The sequence below is a fragment of the Neolamprologus brichardi genome, chromosome 8, assembly GCF_056152115.1.
Source record: "Neolamprologus brichardi isolate AB-2024 chromosome 8, ASM5615211v1, whole genome shotgun sequence".
NCBI classification, from domain to species: domain Eukaryota; kingdom Metazoa; phylum Chordata; class Actinopteri; order Cichliformes; family Cichlidae; genus Neolamprologus; species Neolamprologus brichardi.
This window is the reverse complement of record NC_142111.1, coordinates 20,917,354-20,935,306: the sequence shown is the minus strand read 5'-3', so window position 1 is coordinate 20,935,306 and position 17,953 is coordinate 20,917,354. Positions and strand designations below refer to the sequence as shown.

General features: G+C 39.2%; 3 protein-coding genes across 3 annotated transcripts; 2 read left to right on the top strand and 1 right to left on the bottom strand.

The window, feature by feature from the left end:
- Positions 1-915: 915 nt before the first annotated feature.
- On the top strand, positions 916-5,447 carry LOC102788052 (uncharacterized). The gene is made up of 2 exons (XM_006790926.3): positions 916-1,212; positions 4,198-5,447. Exons 1-2 carry the CDS (start codon positions 916-918, stop codon positions 4,966-4,968), a joined length of 1,068 nt encoding a protein of 355 aa, XP_006790989.3. The 3' UTR covers positions 4,969-5,447.
- A 1,101-nt stretch (positions 5,448-6,548) lies between these two features.
- tmem101 (transmembrane protein 101) lies at positions 6,549-11,439 on the bottom strand. The gene is made up of 4 exons (XM_006790927.3): positions 11,267-11,439; positions 10,518-10,698; positions 9,453-9,599; positions 6,549-8,551 (listed from the first exon to the last, which is right to left on the bottom strand). Exons 1-4 carry the CDS (start codon positions 11,395-11,397, stop codon positions 8,243-8,245), a joined length of 768 nt encoding a protein of 255 aa, XP_006790990.1. The 5' UTR covers positions 11,398-11,439; the 3' UTR covers positions 6,549-8,242.
- Positions 11,440-14,050: 2,611 nt separating this feature from the next.
- On the top strand, positions 14,051-14,922 carry gngt2b (guanine nucleotide binding protein (G protein), gamma transducing activity polypeptide 2b). The gene is made up of 3 exons (XM_006790928.3): positions 14,051-14,193; positions 14,357-14,445; positions 14,586-14,922. Exons 2-3 carry the CDS (start codon positions 14,362-14,364, stop codon positions 14,712-14,714), a joined length of 213 nt encoding a protein of 70 aa, XP_006790991.1. The 5' UTR covers positions 14,051-14,193; positions 14,357-14,361; the 3' UTR covers positions 14,715-14,922.
- The last annotated feature ends 3,031 nt before the right edge of the window (positions 14,923-17,953 follow it).

The window sequence follows — 17,953 nt, the reverse complement described above, 5'->3', positions numbered from 1 at the left end:
CGCCATGTCTCTTTCAAATTAATTATATAAATGTTTTAAGCCTCTGGGTTACTCTAAAGCTGGTCGATGACATTTGCCTCCATCCTGTGGGCAGCAACGAACTTCTCAGTAAATCAGTGTGAATTTTTAAATGAGTACCACTAATGGAGCTGCAGTTATGTGGAAAAAATGTTCTTTTTTCCTTTTTCTGGGTGGAGGTAAGGCTACATTTCAGGTAGGCTGATGGTTGTTGTTCAGTGATATCTTGTGGTTGTCTTAACGAATTATTTCAACTCCAAAATGTCAGAAAAGTGAAAAATGCTCCCAAAGGTGAAGTAGATTTTTTTTTTTTTTTTTTTTTTTTTTTTTATAGAAAGGTGTATTTTTAAAAAATATTATACAATAGACAATTTTAAGATTTTGTTTTTGGGGCAGTCTTTAAATATTGTTTTTGCTGACTGATCCTCAGTGCTTCCAATATAATAGTCCTGATGGTGAATGCTGTACTGAAGATTTACTTTTAAAGAGGCTTTTCCATAACATTACTACCAATGCTACCTTTACCATAATAGAGATTATAAAAACTCATACAATCTTATGTAACATGTTGCTGAAATCACAGGGTTATGGGAGTTCTATGATGAAAAAGCTTAATATATCCATATAGGAGAGCAGATGTAAATCCTTACTTTAGGAAAGGATCCAAAATGGACCAAGTTTGCTGCCCTGATGTGGTTATGTGATCATCTGTTTAAGCCATTAATCCCTCTCTAATCAGGAACCGTTCGATGTTTGCTCATGGAGCATTTGTTGAAATGACAGCGTTATCGTGACCTTGCAACAAATTCTCTGGGTTTCTACATGTATTTCTCGGGGGGACTACAAGAGGGTAACCATGCCTTTCAGGGGGAGTGAGGTCACTCAGATTCCAGCAAGATGCCTGGCTTTGGCTGCACTATGCTGGCCGCGATGGTCCTGCTCCCTCTCCTCCTGAACGCCGTGCTGGGCTTTAAACTGTGCCCCAGCCCCTGCTTGTGCTATGAATCTTCAGACCTGGTGGACTGCAGGTCTCGTGGGTTGACCCGGGTCCCATCCAGCATCTCCCACGGCACTTGGCTGCTGGATCTAAGTGCGAACAAGGTGACAGAGGTGCACACCAGGTCTTTCATAGGACTGTGGTCACTCAAGATCCTCCTCATGTCCAACAACAGCATCCATATTCTGCACCCACAGGTACGTCAATAAGCTGGTTATTGTGTGTTTTCTGTATTTTAGTGCAGCTGTAGAAGTCTTTAGATTCTTACATCAAAGAAATAACAACACTTAAAAATGAGTACTGCCGTTTTCTAATTAATATTTTAACAAACTGGTTATTGAAGTTTTCTTTCAAAGTCAGTATTTAGTGTCAGTTTGTAGTCTTAGTTTAGGTCTGAGGGGGTTATTATAAATTTAGATATTGGGTGGATTTTGTCAGAGGCATATTTGAGAGGTTTAGAACTGATATTACAATGCGGACGGCACACACAGTCGTGCAGATGTCCTGAGCTCGATAAACAAATGCAGACATTTTTCCAGGACAACCAGCAAAGCAAATTTATATATTTGATTTCTGCGAACTAAAATCCATCCTTTCAATCCTGAATGGCTTATCTAGTTCAGGGTTGCACAGGGCAGCTGGAGCTTATCGGAGTTGTCACGTATTAAACTCGATGAGATGAGAGGCAGAGTACATCCTGGCCAAGCACGCTACCACAGGGAAATGACAAAAAAAAAAAAAGGTTCACTCACATTAACATACAGCCAACTTAGAATCAGCAGGTAACCTAACAAATGTGTTATCTAAAAGAAACTTGCTAAGCTTTTCAGTGGGGCATTAGTATATGCAGTACTGCGCAAAATTCATGAGCTGAAATTCGTTTCTTTATATGTTGTTAGGAAGATGGGAAATGAGTGCACTTTATTCAAGTGTGCACACATACATGGAAATGCAGTAAATAAGGTAAAACAGAGTTTGTGCAATTCTAACAAACTTGAAAGTCAAGATTTGGTAGGACCAGCTTTTTAATCTTCTGCTTGCAGCCTTCACTGTGTTTTACAAATGGATGTAGACAGCCTTATCCTTTTCAGGGGCGCTGGAGCCTATCCCGGCTGTCATAGGGCGAGAGGCGTGGTACACCCTGGACAGGTCGCCAGTCTGTCGCAGACAACCATTCGCACTCACATTCACTCCCGCATTCACACCTACGGGCAATTTAGATTTTTTCAATTAACCTATCCCCACAAAGTGCATGTCTGTGGGAGGAAGCCGAAATACCCGGGGAGAACCCACGCAAACTCCACACAGAAAGACTTCCTTAACTGCCTTGATGGTGGAATTGCTGTGAGGCAACAGTGCTAACCACCGTGCCGCCACCTCCATACACATTGATGACAATTTAAAACAAAAAAATTAAAATTTGGATTTGTCAGTCCGTAAGAGCTGTTGTCCTTGATTTTCAGTCCAGCTCTTGTTTGTTTTGGCATACCTCGACCTTTCCTCCATTTCCCTTTCTTAAGAATGGCTTCTTGACGTCCAATCTTCCACTGAGATCATTTTTAATGAGGCTGAAGGAACTGATGAATCACTAATTTCCTGTGCCAGGTCATTGCTGGACTTTTTTACTGTTTGTTTGTTGTTGTTGTTTTTTTTTAAAGGAGATGACTGTCACACCATCTACAGATTCTTTTTGCCTCCACTTGTCCATTTTCCTCATTTTGCGCACCATGCTGAGAGATGCCAAGAACTAATTGGTCTTTGGAAATCACCATGTTGGTGCAAAATACAATTTTATGTCTTTCAAACTGTGTAAATTGTAACATTTTTCATAGTCTCAACTAAAGAAAAGGGAGCAAATGTGTTTTTGTCACCAGGCTGCAAATAACAAAGTGCCAAAATATCTTGTTTAAAAAACAATGGTTCACACAACACTCTTTCAACTTGAACTCGCTTGATGCATTTTTTTTTTTTTAATGATTAATAAGTCAGTGTTAAGTGTCTTAACAAACAAACATACTTCCAAAAATGGTAAAAGGACAAGGATGAGTGAAAAAGCAGCCAATGCCCAAAGATAACCTTGACAGTCCTCTAGAAAGCCCGGAAAACTACTGCTCAACAACACTTTATAAAAAAATTTAAGTCTGATTTCTTGGAATTAAAATATAAAGAAATGAGGGGTGACTTTAGCACATCCATCCATTTTTGCTGCTCATCTGGTTTCGGGGGCAGCAGTCTAAGCAGAGAAACTCAGACTTCCCTTACCTCACTCACCGCCTCCAGTTCTTCTGGTAGGACAACAAGATGCTGTCTCTTGGGTAGCTTGGGAACAAGTCCTAGTCTGCCCCAGGGCCTCCTCCCAGTAGGACATTCCCAGAATACCTCACCTAGGAGGTGTCCAAGAGGCATCCTAGTCAGACCACCTCATCTGGCTATTTTCAATGTGGAGGAAAAACAGCTCTGCTAAGAAGCCCTCTCAAATAACAGAGCTCCTCACCCTATATCTAAGGGAGAGCCCAGCTACTCTTTGGAGGAAGCTCATTTCTGCCGCTTGTATCCACGACCAGAGCTCATGACCATAGGTGAGGGTTGACCAGTAAATCGACAGCTTCACTACTATATAATATTTCTCTCTCTCTCTCTCTCTCTCTCTCTCTCTCTCTCTCTCTCTCTCTCTCTCTCTCTCTCTCCCCCCCCCCCTCCCATAAAGACAACATTTGACCTCTCGTGTTCCCTTCATGACGAGTTTTGATACATCAGTTCATATCAGTAAAGATGTGGTTTGATGACTTCACTAACTTTTCATATCCACACCCAGTTATTTTCTTATGCAAGGATGCATGAAATATAAAACAAACCACCAGTTCAGAAACATGGGTTAACTCTAGAAGATTATTTAAAGGGAAGAGTTAAAATTTCTATTTCTATTTCAATTCAAAAATAAAATATTTAAATTAAACAGAGACAAAGAAAACGTCTGCACAGCTTTGTTTGGGATTTTAGCTTGGCGGAAAAAAACCCTTAAATTTCCCTCTGGAACCGGTTTCCTGAGATGAGATGCAATATATATTGCTGCAGTTGCTGCAAAAACACACCTGATAACTGACCACGTTTTAAGTTAAACCACAATTCAAACTCAGCTGATTTGAGTAATGTGTTGTTTCTAATTTCTTTTTCCATTTTAGTCTCTGTCATCCCTGCAGTTTCTGGAGAAGTTGGATTTGAGTTTCAACCGGCTGCGGTGGCTCCCTCAGGATTTCTCTCAGGGCCTAGACTCCCTCCAGGAGCTCCGGCTGAGCCACAACCTGCTGCAGCACTTAGACTCCAAATCACTGGAAGACTGTGGCAGCTTGAGGAAACTGGACCTCAGTTACAACCACATCCGAGGACTGGACATCAAGGCTTTGAGCAGTCTGTCTCGACTGAGCTTCCTCAACATGGAGGTAAACAGGCTGAATGTTCTCAAAGATGGCCAGCTGAACAGGCAGCAAACTTTGGAGGTCCTGCTGCTCAACTACAACAACATCTCAAAGATTGAGGCCGAATCTCTGGCTCCCTTGCGAAGGCTCTCTCTGCTAGGTCTCAAGGGAAACCAGCTAGAGCACATAAGATTCAAGACCTTCCTGAAGCTCCAGACAACCAGCACCTACCTTCAGATGTCCCTCAACCCCTGGATCTGTGACTGCGAGCTGCAGCGCATCTTCGGCAAGATCAACCACGTGAGACATCTGCACGTAGAGGACTACAAGGACATCATCTGTCACGCTCCCGCTCAGCTAGCCGGAAGTCTCCTGGCTTCAATGGACAGCCAGCTGTGTATAGCTGAGACTGCCTCAGTGCTCGTCATCACCATCACCGTGATGCTCGCTGTGATTGGTGCTCTGGTAAAAGCGGAGCGCAACCATAAGAACAAACAAGCCTCAAGTGAAGCAGAGTCCCAGGGACAAGAAAAGTGATACTTTTTACTCATTAACAGGAACTCTAGGACTAATATGTGACCTGATTCTGGATGCTGAGCAGCAGACGAGTACAAATTATCACATTCTATTCTGTTTCAATGCTCTTTAAAGCTTTTTATACGTATGAAGCAGGCACAGTAGGAAAAAGGAGAGAAATCAAAGTGGAAATGGCTCATGTAGTAGCATAGTAAACAATCCAAATTTACCCATATGTTCTGGGTAACATGAACATTATAAGTGTCATCTTGTATACTTGCCTAAAGAATTTTTTAATGAGACGCAAACTTTGTCTTAATCTACAGATTACAGCAAAAGAGCGCGAGTAGGGCCTAGAGAAGAGCCTGAGCACTATTCCGGTGCATGTAGGACTCATTCAACATCAGGCTACCTCCGAACATTTTTGAAATTCCCTTTACTGGTCTGACGACACAGCCACATCTCAACCCCTTTGAAAACTGGTTCGTCTCCAGTACCTGATCTTTCCTTTTTGTCATTGACCTTTTTTAAATGAGCTAAAACGTGTAACATGTTCCATATGGGATGTGACACTATGGTCATATTACACTGGTTTTATTGTTGATGTATTTCATGTAAATATTGTATGAAGAAATCTTTATTTTAGCAATGGTGGCCAAACCTATTGCAAAAGTTCATAGCAAACCACAAAACAAAACAGACTGACCAGTCTGGCAGGTTGGAAGTGATGCAGTGAGAGTAGTAAAAACATAAAACCAACATATGACTAAAACAATTATTGAAGTCATTAATGGAATAAATGGAAGCTCAAAGGTGCATCTTCTTTAGCTAAGTATAAAAACACATTCAGGTGTTTTCTTTGTGTTGAACTTAGGGCTGTAAGATATAACGATATATATCGGATGACGATATAAAAACGTCTATCGTTTCCTTTTACGCTATCGTTTGTTTCGTGGTGTCGCAAAATAAACTCTTTACGGCAATATTTTTTAGTCGTTTTGATGGTCACTGTAGTGGCTATATTAATTTCTTAAAGTTCTCTCTTTCTCTTATATTTTATATAACCACTACGGACGGACAAGCGCCTGTTTTTATGCGCTGTGGTTAGCAACAACGACGGTAACAGCATTGCGTGTCCGTAAACCTTTCACAATAAAGCTCAAGATCCTGTTGAGACTTTTCAAAATAAACTGAATCACGTGAAAGAGCAGATTATTTACGGATGAGAAGTAAAAAAGAGCCGCCAGGTGTTAAAAAATAAACCTTAGACTCAAACGTTAGAACAGGCTTTTCCCCGCAGCACGCCGTGTAATAAATACTCACAAAGAAAACCGCGGCTGTTACAACTTATGTCTAAAAATGTATCGTTTCATGCATCGGTTAAAACACTCGACTCCAGCTACATGACGCGCAGCTGGAAACACTTCCCGCAAGACGAGCTGCCCGAGATTCACAGAATTTACAGAAAATGTTACATTTTTGTGATTTGTATGTTATCGGACGATAGAATTCTTATATCGGGATATGAGATTTTGGTCATATCGCACAGCCCTAGTTGAACTACATGTTGGTTTAGACACTGACACAAGCCACACATTAAATATAAATCCTCCAAAAAGGCTTTATGCATACATCACTCATCCTGGTAATTATGCCTCCTAAACACACTGCACAGTCTTGGACATGAAGGATCTGTTACATTCAGCCTTTCTTCCTTGTTAACTGAATGTTGAGCCAAATTGGGCACATGATAGAAAACAAACTGCAACTTTCAGTAAAATGAAGTGACTTGAATACCCATGTAACTAAACAGTTATTTCATATAAAATGTGAGTGTTACTTATACAAAGAAAAGCAGTTAAAGTATTACAGCTGTAGACATATAAAAGACGGACTGGGTCTAAAAAGTGAAGCCAGTCGAGTTTGTAAATTTTGGAAGGAGAATAATGAGTACACTTATTTGTTAAGGCTTATGATTGACAATCCATTAAACAATGAGAGTGCGGTTTCATAGTCAGACCTGCTGCTTCTAATAACACCACAATGGTGAAGGTAAAAACGCGTATCCGGAAGCTTTAAAGCCAACGGGAGACGTCACATTGCCAAGCCCACCTTTTACACCGTCTATGATGTCAGACAGGACTACCCATTGAAAGACTGCTTTAAACAGAGTGTTTATTCCCAATAGGCCAGCATAGTCATTCCACTTCAAAAGCAATATCACATAACACGTGCAACAAATTAAAGGAAAAACCTGAACCTTTGACCCTTCCCCTACAGTGAGGGGTGGGAGTTAATTAAACTTTTTATAGGAGTTCTAAATTGGCTGCAGGTGTGAGTGGCATACCCCGCCCCTCGCTCTCACCCAAAGTCAGCTATGACAGGATCCAGTTCCAACATGACTCTGGTTGGTGGTTAAGAAAGACAGATGGATGTATGTACGTACAGGAGAGCTGATGTTTTAAGTTGGCGCTCTGCAAAAACCAAATCACAAAATTAGTGAATAATCTCTTAGGTTAAAGCCGTTTATTGCAGAGACAGCTGGACTGAAGCTGTTCTGGCTCAACATGTCGCTAAGCACAGATTGGCAATTAATCAAATTATACTTTCAGTTATAATTTTGGCCTTTTCTCTGTTTGGTCTCACTGTTGTGTGGTATTTTGCACAGTACTGCTGGTTGTGGAAGAATTTATCAAAAATGATGCTTTTGTTGACAACTAAGATAAGAACCACCTAGGATAATGCATCTCAACTTTTCTTCAGGTCAAGAAGGGCTTTGGAATTTTTTGTTTGTGTTGTTCCTTTGCAGCTGTGCACTTTCATCCCTCTCTAAAACCCCAATCAAGCTGTTGCTTCATGATGGCTTTTTCCTTTAATTTGTCACCCAGCAATTTTTCCCCTTTTTAAAATCACGTATTTAAACCATCCACTGTAAATAGTGATTGAAATCATCAAGACCTCTTTTAAAAGTTCCCAGTAGGTTTGTAGTAATAACACTCCATGTCAAGCTTCAGAGCATATCAGAAACAAAAATGTAAACATAAATCCAAATAAATTATTAACTTTTAAAAAGCAAGGTTGTGTTTTTTCTTTTTCCTTGCAAAAGCAAAGTTACAAACTGGATAATCGACGCAGCTTACATCCAACCGTCTCAGCAGTGACTGTTTTTAATCCTGAGGCGTCATCGAGTGACGGCAGCTTTGAGTACAGAGTTGGGCCACGATGAAAAGGCCAACGACATCTTCCTCTGGTGCACACACCTTGGTCTGTAAAAGCTGTCTGAGTGTGTGACTGTTCAGCCATCAGTGGCTAGGATCAGTACAGCGGCGAAGATGCCCACATTATGACCTATCAGCTTCATCTGGTTCCAGAACTCCACCTTCCGAGTGTGGTGCCAATAACCAATGTTACCATCGATGAGCAAGATAATAAGAGGAAGGATGGTGGCCAGGATCTGAGCGGCCAGGCGGATGTAGCAACCGGAGAGGAAGGCCAGAGCCAGGATGCCGAACACCACCTCCAGCAGCATCAGAGTGACCTCTCCCCCAACGATGTGGTTCAGATAGACCTGCCTGTCTTCTTTGCTGTGCTGGAGGGAGTAAACCTAGTGGGGAGAAAATAGCACTGCAGTATTTGAACTAAAAACAAGGTTTGATCAATAAAATGTTACTCAGAAATTTATGGAATATTATTATTATTTCATATAAATGATTATCTGGTTTGTAGAAATTAATTTCAAGTAGCTAATTTTGTGTTATTTGATCACAGAAAGAATTCTGGTCAGACTCAAATTTAAAAATGACCAGTATGCACAGTTTTGTCTAAGCAGCACTAAAAAGATATACACTTAGTTTATAAAGACACTAGGGAAAATAAAGAACATCTTATATTTAAAACCTATTTAGTTCAATGGCATTGAGTAAAAACAACAAAACTTCACACTTAACAATCTAGGTCTGGGTCGTTGTGGCAGCTGTCTAAGCCAAGATTCCCACACTTGCTTCTCCCAGCCAACTCCTTCAGTTCTCCTGGGAGGACACCAAGATTTCCCTAACAAGCTAAGAGACATTATCTCTCCAGTGTGTCTTAGGTCTGTCCTGGGGTCTCCTCCTAGTAGGACATGCCCAAAACACCTCACCTAGAAGATATCCTGGTCAAAAACCTGAACGACATCAACTCATCGCCTTAGAGACACTGATGTCTTCTCGCAGTGTCTCTAAGGCCAAGTAAAGACACCTTTCAGAAAGAGCTCATTTCCACTGCTTGTATCCACAATCTTATTTCTTTAGTCACTACCCACAGCTCATGAACAAATAAGGAAAGGAAAGTAGATTGCTAAATAAACTGCTTTGCTTTCACACTCAGCCTCTCCCTCACTGAACACACTCCATGTGTCAATCTCCTGCTACACTCTCCCCTACTTGTGAGCAAGACCTGGAGATTCCTAATCTCCCCAAAGTGGCCTATAGCCCAACTAAAATCTATAGAAGTGAAATGTGTCTTACCATGCAAATGAGATAGACTCCCAGAAAAACTTGTCCAGTAGACTGCAGGGATCTGCTGCGAGGTTTCTGTCTGTATACTTCCCCTGCGCCGCTGGCCAGGATCAGAAAGCCTCCAATAATGGCCAGCGCTCTGGAGTACATTCGCACCTGCAGTGAAAAAGATTCAAACTGTCACAATCTGGGGCAAGTTCCTACCACAGTTGCTCTGATAAAGCAATCTACTCTGACTTGTAGTGGTGGCCCAGATCCAATTTCACCGCCGTGTGACACAGTTCCACTTTTGATTAATAGCTTAAAGACTGATCCGGGCCATTGTTTGATTTAGTAGAAGTTTAACCTCCATCAGTGGTCAAAAAATGAAATTTACTACATTCAATGAATATCAGCCATAAACGAATATGTGCTCAAAAGTACTAGAGTTCATGTGTAGTGCAAAAAGACAACCCAAAAATAAACATCTCGAAGAACATATTACTGCATGTTGACACCATGCATGTTATATATTATCACATCAGACTGGTGTCAGATATTACGTTAAATAAAATCTGTCAGGCAATGGTGAGGCAGAAGATCTGCTATGGCAACCACTATAGGGAGCAGCCAAAGATTATTCAGAGGGTCCTCGTAGGTTTTATTCATAGACAGGATCCTTCAGAAAGTGGGAGAACCAGCAGAATCCCGTCTCCAGTCTCTCCACAGAAAGAGACAATGATACAGTCATAACAAAAAAAATAAAAATTTGCTTTTTCAAGTATTCTCTATCACAGACTAATTTATTCATTTTCCAAAGTACTTTTCAAACCAAACTCTTCCATTTCACCAATCTTCTGAACTATTTTTATCCACTCAGTGTTTGTTAGAGATTGCTTATTTAAACACATATTAGTTATTGCTGTCCTACTTTTAGTTAACAATATAAATATAACAAAAGCAGTCTTTTTTTTCTTTTTAGCTCAGGTAGCACATTCACTAAATAACACTAAAATCAAAGTTAATCTGTTTAGCTGACAATTTAACTTATCTCTGTGAACAGAACTTACTTTTCTATCAAAGGACGTCACTCACCTTAAGCCATTCTCCATAATACACCTGCTCTCCAACGTATGATGCGTAAGTACTGATGGCAAGCTGTACGGCAGCAGCCAAAGCAAACCACCGTCTCTTCACCCCAAATGACATGAAGCTGGCACAGATCACCGCAGCGCCCATGTCCACATACAGGTACGGTATGTGGATATCTGGCTTCCTGTAGATTGTTGGGAATTAAAAGTCAGTGGGTCAGTTTTTCCCCCGCCTCAGAATAAACGTTTGTGTTAGGGTATAGATTTACATTTATATTTATACATTTTCCGTGGAGCAGCTGTAATTACAGGATGGTTCAAAGGGGTGTGGTTGTCCACCACAGACTGAAAAATACACACCCAGTATCAACACTGAAACGACGACCAAGAAAGAAAATTACAGCATACCCTATCTAAAATTACAGACGAGGCCAAATATAACACGGCTTCTTAATTTAAACCACTTTTTCAGCCCATCAACTTTCGGCATGGGAGTAATTTCTGCAATTCAACTCACATTAGCTAGCAAGCACATTCCCACATTTAAGAGAAAAGAAAAAAAGGTTGCTTCGTGTAACTTTATCCTTTAAACTCAACCTTTTCAGCCATAACAATTTCCAGCTAATACTTCTCCACTAACATGTTTTAATATTTAGACTATTTTTTCCCTCAAAGTTTGACTCGATCTTAAAGTAGCAGGTTGTTAGCGCGTCAGCTAACTTGAGCTAGCTCTCTCGTTCTTTCTTTGTTTACCTTTTCGAGTCCGCTCGTTCAGCAAAGAGCATCAGCATGCTGAAGCAGTTCCAAAATCCAAACCGGGTCAAAATAAACGCTCCCACTTGGCTTAGAAACCTCAACATCTGCTTCCTACTGGGACCCGCCATCGTTGCTGCTGCACATCTAATCGCCAGCGATACAGTATCGGATACATCATTAACTTCCGGGTAACAATATGTTCACGTGTCGAACTAAAAGCATATTTTTCAGCTATTATTTTGAAAGGTTTTGTTCTGTCTTCCTATTGGCTGATGTGACAAACAGGTGGGTTGGGCCACCGGTGTGGCCCAATCACTGTACTGGCGGGACAAAAGCTATTCGACAGCCCCATCTGCAGGAAAAGATTCGTAATCACAGAAGGGATTAGAGGTCATGAGAGGAAATGATAGTTGACCTCCATTGCTCTAAATAGAAAAGGCTTGGATTTCTTTCTCCTATTAAAAAAGACCGTCTTTTAATATTGATTCATTTTAAGTGAATTCATTAATTTTTCTTCAATAAAACAAGAAAGATTAGGTGACTTAACGTCAAGTCATCTAATATCCCTTAACAATAACTATGCAAAAATATTTGTAAATATTTTCTTTTCTTTTTATTGAAAACTGAATTTGTATACACCCCCAAAAAGCTTGTATTTAATAGATTAACGCTGTTGCTTAAAAGCATTAAGTTTTATGTTGTATAGTTGTATATTTTACACATATTAACTTTTTATATTCAAAATATAAAAGCAAATATTTAGTGTGAGTCTTACTAAAATATTTATTTATATATAATACAATAAATATTCTACATAACCTCTTTGGCTCTGATAAAAGCCTCAGTAATTTATATTGTCAATTTATCAGGCCCTGTTGCATCTTAAAGACTTCATAGTATCATAATAAAGCATTTGCTCTAATACTCTAATACTGCTCTAATACTGTAGGGTCAGTAGCTTACAATATAAAATGCCAGGAGGTAACTGCTGTTGTGAATTGTGCTACATAAATAAACTGAATTGAATATTTTTTGTTTTTACTCTTGATTGTTTATTATACTAAGGTAGCCAAAATCAAAAATTTAAATATCTTTAAACTTGATTCTGGTTTCATTCAATTACAATTATTATTTTTTAAACTTTATACTTAATTTCCAACTTATAATTCCTCTATTTTTTGTGTAACTGTGCAATATAAATTAGCAGTCTGTTAAAACTCTTCCAATCCCATAAAAATGCTATGAACACACCAGTGACGGTCCTGCTCATTAACAAGTGTTCATAACAAAAGAAATATTCCAAAAACAATAAAATAAATTGTCAAAGCCACCAGTGACAATAACAAATACCTGTAAAGGACATTTAGCACAGCTGTTTTGCAGTAAAAATGAACTCAAGGGAGGGGAAAAAGCCTCTTCACAATGAAAAGGAGTGTTTCTACTCTGCTGTTAATCCACAGTGAGGTTAATCTTGAGTAAATGAGACTAACCCAGATTCTGATAATGGCTTAGTGTGAGTCCCACTGAAGGTTTAGTGGAGGCTAATTAGCTTTCCATGTCTGTCAGATGTCAGTTGGAGGTGATGTGAACAAAGCGGTGAAAATGTTAATGCTTCCAGATTGAGTGACGGCAGCTAAATGCTATCACTTTAAATGAAGTGAATGGCTTTCAGTTAATGTTCAATGTGTTGTTTTAATAAATTAATAAAGTACTGCCAGTACAAAGCTGAAAATAAACCCACATTTGAACAAAAACACTTTACTCACCAAAATATATTCTACAGAAACAGCAAGATCGGAAACCCTTCCTTATTGTTTTATGATGATCAGCAATCTCACCCACCTTTGTATTTATTTTCACTTCTGTAACTTATTTCCAAAGTAAAACTATTGTCAGTACTTTAACTGAATTAACACTAATGATAACAGAAATATGCAAAAATCCACACATTCTTCACTGAAGCAATGCAGATAAGTGAACAAAAAACCCATTTTACTTTTTTCTTGTACTTTCTCTGAAGGACATTTCTAACAGCTATTTTTGTGCAAAGCTAACAAGTGATGCCACTAACTGTACTTCTGTCAAAAGAATGTCTTTGCATCGCACTTGTGTGTACTGCACATGTTTTTTTGCCCTTTTTTCTATACATCTCTCTTCTCTCTACATTTCTCTATGAATCATGCAGATAAGCACAGATGATAGATAAACCAATAAGAAGCCTTTTTATTCCTGCTATTTTGTTTTAAATCACTTTGATGTCAGAAAAGCATGCAGTGATGCAAAATAATCAATAACTTTCCTCAAATGAGTTAAAACTGAACTAATGAGTCTGTCATGAATATGTACTGAATAATGATTCTGTAATAATTGCACAGATTCCACCATGGTCTATTTTGCAAGATTGACCTAGAGTATATCTGCAATGAGTCTGTGGTACCTTATGTGCCACAACTCTGTGCACTGTATTGTTATTCCCAACTACCTGAAATCACAACAATCAGTTTAAACAAACAATAGTTTTGGGTAAAACCTCTTTGGGGGACAGACCACATGTTTCTCAGAGCATATCCTCTGCAAAGGATCTGCTGTTCCCACATCTATCATTTCTATTTCCATGTCTCACTTTCTCCAGCATGGCGTCAACAAATTGAAAGGATCTGTGTTCCCTTGCCTTCCTCCTTCCTGTTCAGGGGTCACAGCTCCTGATTGTTTAATCTCATCATGAGGGATTGGTGACATCAGGCCCAATCCTGTGCCGACCTCATCCGAAAGCCAGCACCGGGGATCAGCTGGGATGAAGAGCAGTGGGACAGCACAGATCAATCAGTGAGCAGAAGCGATCGGACTACAGTGAGGCACACAGTTGATGAGCTCTTAGGGGCCAGCACATTTCTCTGATTGTTGGGGACCCCACCATTCAACAGGTAACGACAGACTGTTTTTTCTTTAAATCGTTTTTTAAATTGAGGATTTAAACATAACTTTGACTATTAGAAAAATCTAAATACATTAGGATAGTTAGTAAAGTACACTTTTTCAATCTCTTGTGACATTTAACATATTTTGAACTGTAATTTCTTCTCACAGCCAGGATGGCTCGGGATATGTCAGATAAGGAAATCTTGAAAATGGAGCTAGACCAGTTGAAGAAGGAAGTTAGCACACCTAGGACACCAGTAAGTGCCTCTTCTTTTAGCACAATTAGCTTTAAATTTACCCACCAAAGCCTTTTGTAAACATTTAATTAAGATTCATTTTAAATGACTTGTGCGACTTCCCTGATCTTCTTTGTTTTCATCTTTCCGATAATTAACAGGTGAATGCAAACTGTACAGACACAATTGCTTACGTGGAGGGACTGGCCCCGAATGATCCGCTGATTAAGGGCGTTTCCGATGACAAGAACCCTTACAAGGGAGACAAGGGCGGCTGCATAATAACATAGCGCATAGAAATCCAAGGAAAAGTCACACAGTTTTTTATGAGAGTTGGTTGCATTGCTGTGATATTCCTGTAGCCGTTGTGGATAAAATGTACAGTAGAAAGAAAACTGAAATCTGTAATGGATAATTCTATCACTGGATTTCTGTATGCACATGTGGATATTCTTTGTCAATTTATAATTAAATCCAAATAGCTGTGCAAAGCTTCAACCTGACGTAGCTGTTCTTGTTATTGAAAATACATAACACATGGGATCTTTTTGAGCTCCTACTGTACTTTAATCTCATTTTATCACACTGGTTAATATTAAATAGTGATAACTACTCACTGATTTGCGTCCAACATCACTGACTGTAAGTCAACATCTCACCCATGTTACTGTACAGAAGGGGGTCAAAGTCCCAAGAGAGTCAGTACTACTAATCGGATTTCTTTGCTGCAGTAGAGTCAGTCACACGGGTCTGTTGACACGGAGCCGCTTCCTGTATCAAAGTCTTTAAGCTTATTCCACATTTCATCCTGACTTCCATTTTGAGCTCTCCATCCAATTAGTGACGCTTTCAGTGCTGGCATCAGGAAATACAATTAAAGAACTTAACATTTGAGTCATCAAAGAACTCAACATCTACCTGTCAAATAGCTTTTTGAAGAGGTTTAATTTTTTTCAATATTGTAAGAATATTATAATAACACAAAAGATAGATGATGGGGCTGCTGGGTACAGATTACAAATCAGAGTATAGAGACAGAAACTAAAACAAATACAAAAAAGGAGCAAAAAAGGATTTTTGAAACACAACCTATAAATATATATAATTATCACATAATTTACCAGTAAATAGTAAACAAATTATTGCATGATGACTTGTTTATATAAATGTTATTATAAAGAATAAGTAAGATCAAAAGATCAAAAGAAGAATCACTTTGAAATTGCACCAATTGTGAGTCTAATAAAGTTTTTGTTGTAATTTTAGTGTAATGTAAAATGGGAGAGTGAAAGCATTTTGAAAAGCCTCAACATTGCTGAACATCAAGTACACAGGTGTGGGGTAACGGAGTTTTTCTGCCTATTATCAAACCAATCAGTCACTCCCTGCTTGGCTGGGTCTCAACTAATAATCAAAACTGTTTCGTATTTTCAGTCTACAAACAGAGAAATCAACAGGTCAGCATGAGTGGAACCAAATCCAAATAAAACTGATGAACACATAGATAATGTATAAAATAGGGGCATAGCTTCTCAGTCTAAAATGTGAAACCTATGCAAAAGTGCCATAAAGCTGTTTTCTTTCTAATGGCCAGTAGGGGGTAAATCTGGCACTTTAAGACAAGCAGACTTATTTTTTCAAGTAAGTCTGGTTAAACAGCCCTAGACTGCCATGCTCTCTGATCTCAGTTAATACTTTTCTGATGAGTTTACGGTCTGAATCTGTACTTACTAAAGACAATATGATATTTATTTGTAAATTTTTGTCACCTTTAATGTCCAGATGGACAATAAATCAGGGTATTCTCATGACTGTATAAGTGTCACATTTTTACTTTCACTTGTAATGTTTGATTTCAAAAAGCTAAAATCTTAGCAAATCAGCTACATTCATCTTGTATATGCTGTCCAGAAGGAAGAAAGAAAAATTTTAAGAGGTGTGGTGTGTATGAGCAACTGCCCAGGGACCCTCAGTAGAGTCTTCACCAGAGTCTGCAGTCAGAAGAGACCAGCAGCTGGACTTGGGGGCTTGTGGGCTGGAGTGCAAGCTTCTTAAGTACAGCAACCCTAATAGCTGCTGCGGTTTACTTAGACCGCCTCTGTCCTATCGATCTTTTTGAGTTAACATCAATCATTTCTTCTTCTTAACCATCAATGTGCCTTTAAGTCTCCATTCCTATAGGACTGCTGAAAGATGATTAATTTGAAATATGATAACTGGCTACATACCACAGGCTTTTGAGGTGGTGACAATAAAGCCATTACTTAAAAAGGCCTTACCTGATCCAGCGGTGTAAGCTAACTGTAGAACAGTTTCTATCCTTCTTTGCATTTCAAAAATTCTTAAAAGAGTAGTTTTAAAACGGTAAGCGTATCATTTGCAAAGAAATGGTTGAAAAGCTTCAATCAGGATTTTGAGCACACCATAGCACAAAAACAGCAGCAATACTTTTTACATTATGCTTCCCTGAAGTAATATTATTAAAAAACACTGTACATATTTTTATTGGTATTTCAGATGTTAACTAGATTCACCTGTATATCTAATGCTATAACAACTCTTAATGTCTTAAACCCACAAGAGTTACTCAGCCTGCTGAACTGTAAAGGCATAAAACATGACACATGCATATAAAGTCTAACGCAACTTGTCTATAGTGTATTATCTTAATTGCCTTATCAGATTACAGATATTCATGTTACGGTTCTGGGTCAGTTTGACCCAGTGTTTTGAGTTATGTTTTGGTGTGCTTTTGCATTTTGGATTCTTTTCTTATTATTATGATAATGATGATTATGACTCTATGTTTCAGTTATTCTTGTTTAGGGATGAGTTCGTAGGTTTTGTTCTCATGTTTATTGCAGGTTTAGTTCAGTGTCTAGTCTGTCTCTCAGTGTCGTGTCTGCGTCTTTGTTTAGTGGTGTCTTGTTTCCTGTTTTACTCTGAAGGTTCATGTTCCTGTCTTATGTCAGTGTTCCAGTGTTCCCCCTGTCTCGTTAGGTCTTATTCCTCCCAGCTGTGTTCCCCTTCTGTCTCTAATTCCTTGATGACTTCCTCAGTGTATTTAAGCCCAGTGTGTCTTTGTGTCAGTGTCGCGTTGTCTGTTAACATTCCTGTCATTCTAGCTACACGCCATAGTTTTTCAGTCTCTGTTCTGGTCATGTTCATAGTAATCTGCTCCTGTCATGTTCTCATAGCCTTTCATGTACCAGTCCAGAAGACTGTCCTTTGCTTTTTCTTGTCGTGTGCATAGCTCTTAGTTACAGTCTAAATCAGAGTCTTAGTTTTTCTTAGTCTTTAGTTGTTTCCCAGTTTAGGCCCTTTGTTTAGGTCATTGCCATAGTTTGTGTTTGGTTCTTTTTGCTTTACTGTTTACCGGCCCTAATAAAGGCTCACTTTAAGTTCAGTAAACATTTTTGCCTCCGTCTGTGTCCGCACCTGGGTCCTCCAAACACCCTACACAATTCAGAATTGCTCTAATGTATATGGGCTTCCTGTGAGTTGGTTGCAATAACAAAATGGGATGTTA

Excerpts from the sequence above, each read along its gene's own strand:
- LOC102788052 (XM_006790926.3), top strand. The coding sequence starts at position 916 with ATGCCTGGCTTTGGCTGCACTATGCTGGCCGCGATGGTCCTGCTCCCT. Across the intron at positions 1,213-4,197 it reads TCCATATTCTGCACCCACAG|TCTCTGTCATCCCTGCAGTT; the intron begins GTACGTCAATAA and ends TTTCCATTTTAG.
- tmem101 (XM_006790927.3), bottom strand. The coding sequence starts at position 11,397 with ATGGCGGGTCCCAGTAGGAAGCAGATGTTGAGGTTTCTAAGCCAAGTG. Across the intron at positions 10,699-11,266 it reads GAACGAGCGGACTCGAAAAG|GAAGCCAGATATCCACATAC; the intron begins GTAAACAAAGAA and ends AACAATCTACAG. Across the intron at positions 8,552-9,452 it reads GAGTCTATCTCATTTGCATG|GTTTACTCCCTCCAGCACAG; the intron begins GTAAGACACATT and ends TCTCCCCACTAG.
- gngt2b (XM_006790928.3), top strand. The coding sequence starts at position 14,362 with ATGGCTCGGGATATGTCAGATAAGGAAATCTTGAAAATGGAGCTAGAC. Across the intron at positions 14,446-14,585 it reads TTAGCACACCTAGGACACCA|GTGAATGCAAACTGTACAGA; the intron begins GTAAGTGCCTCT and ends GATAATTAACAG.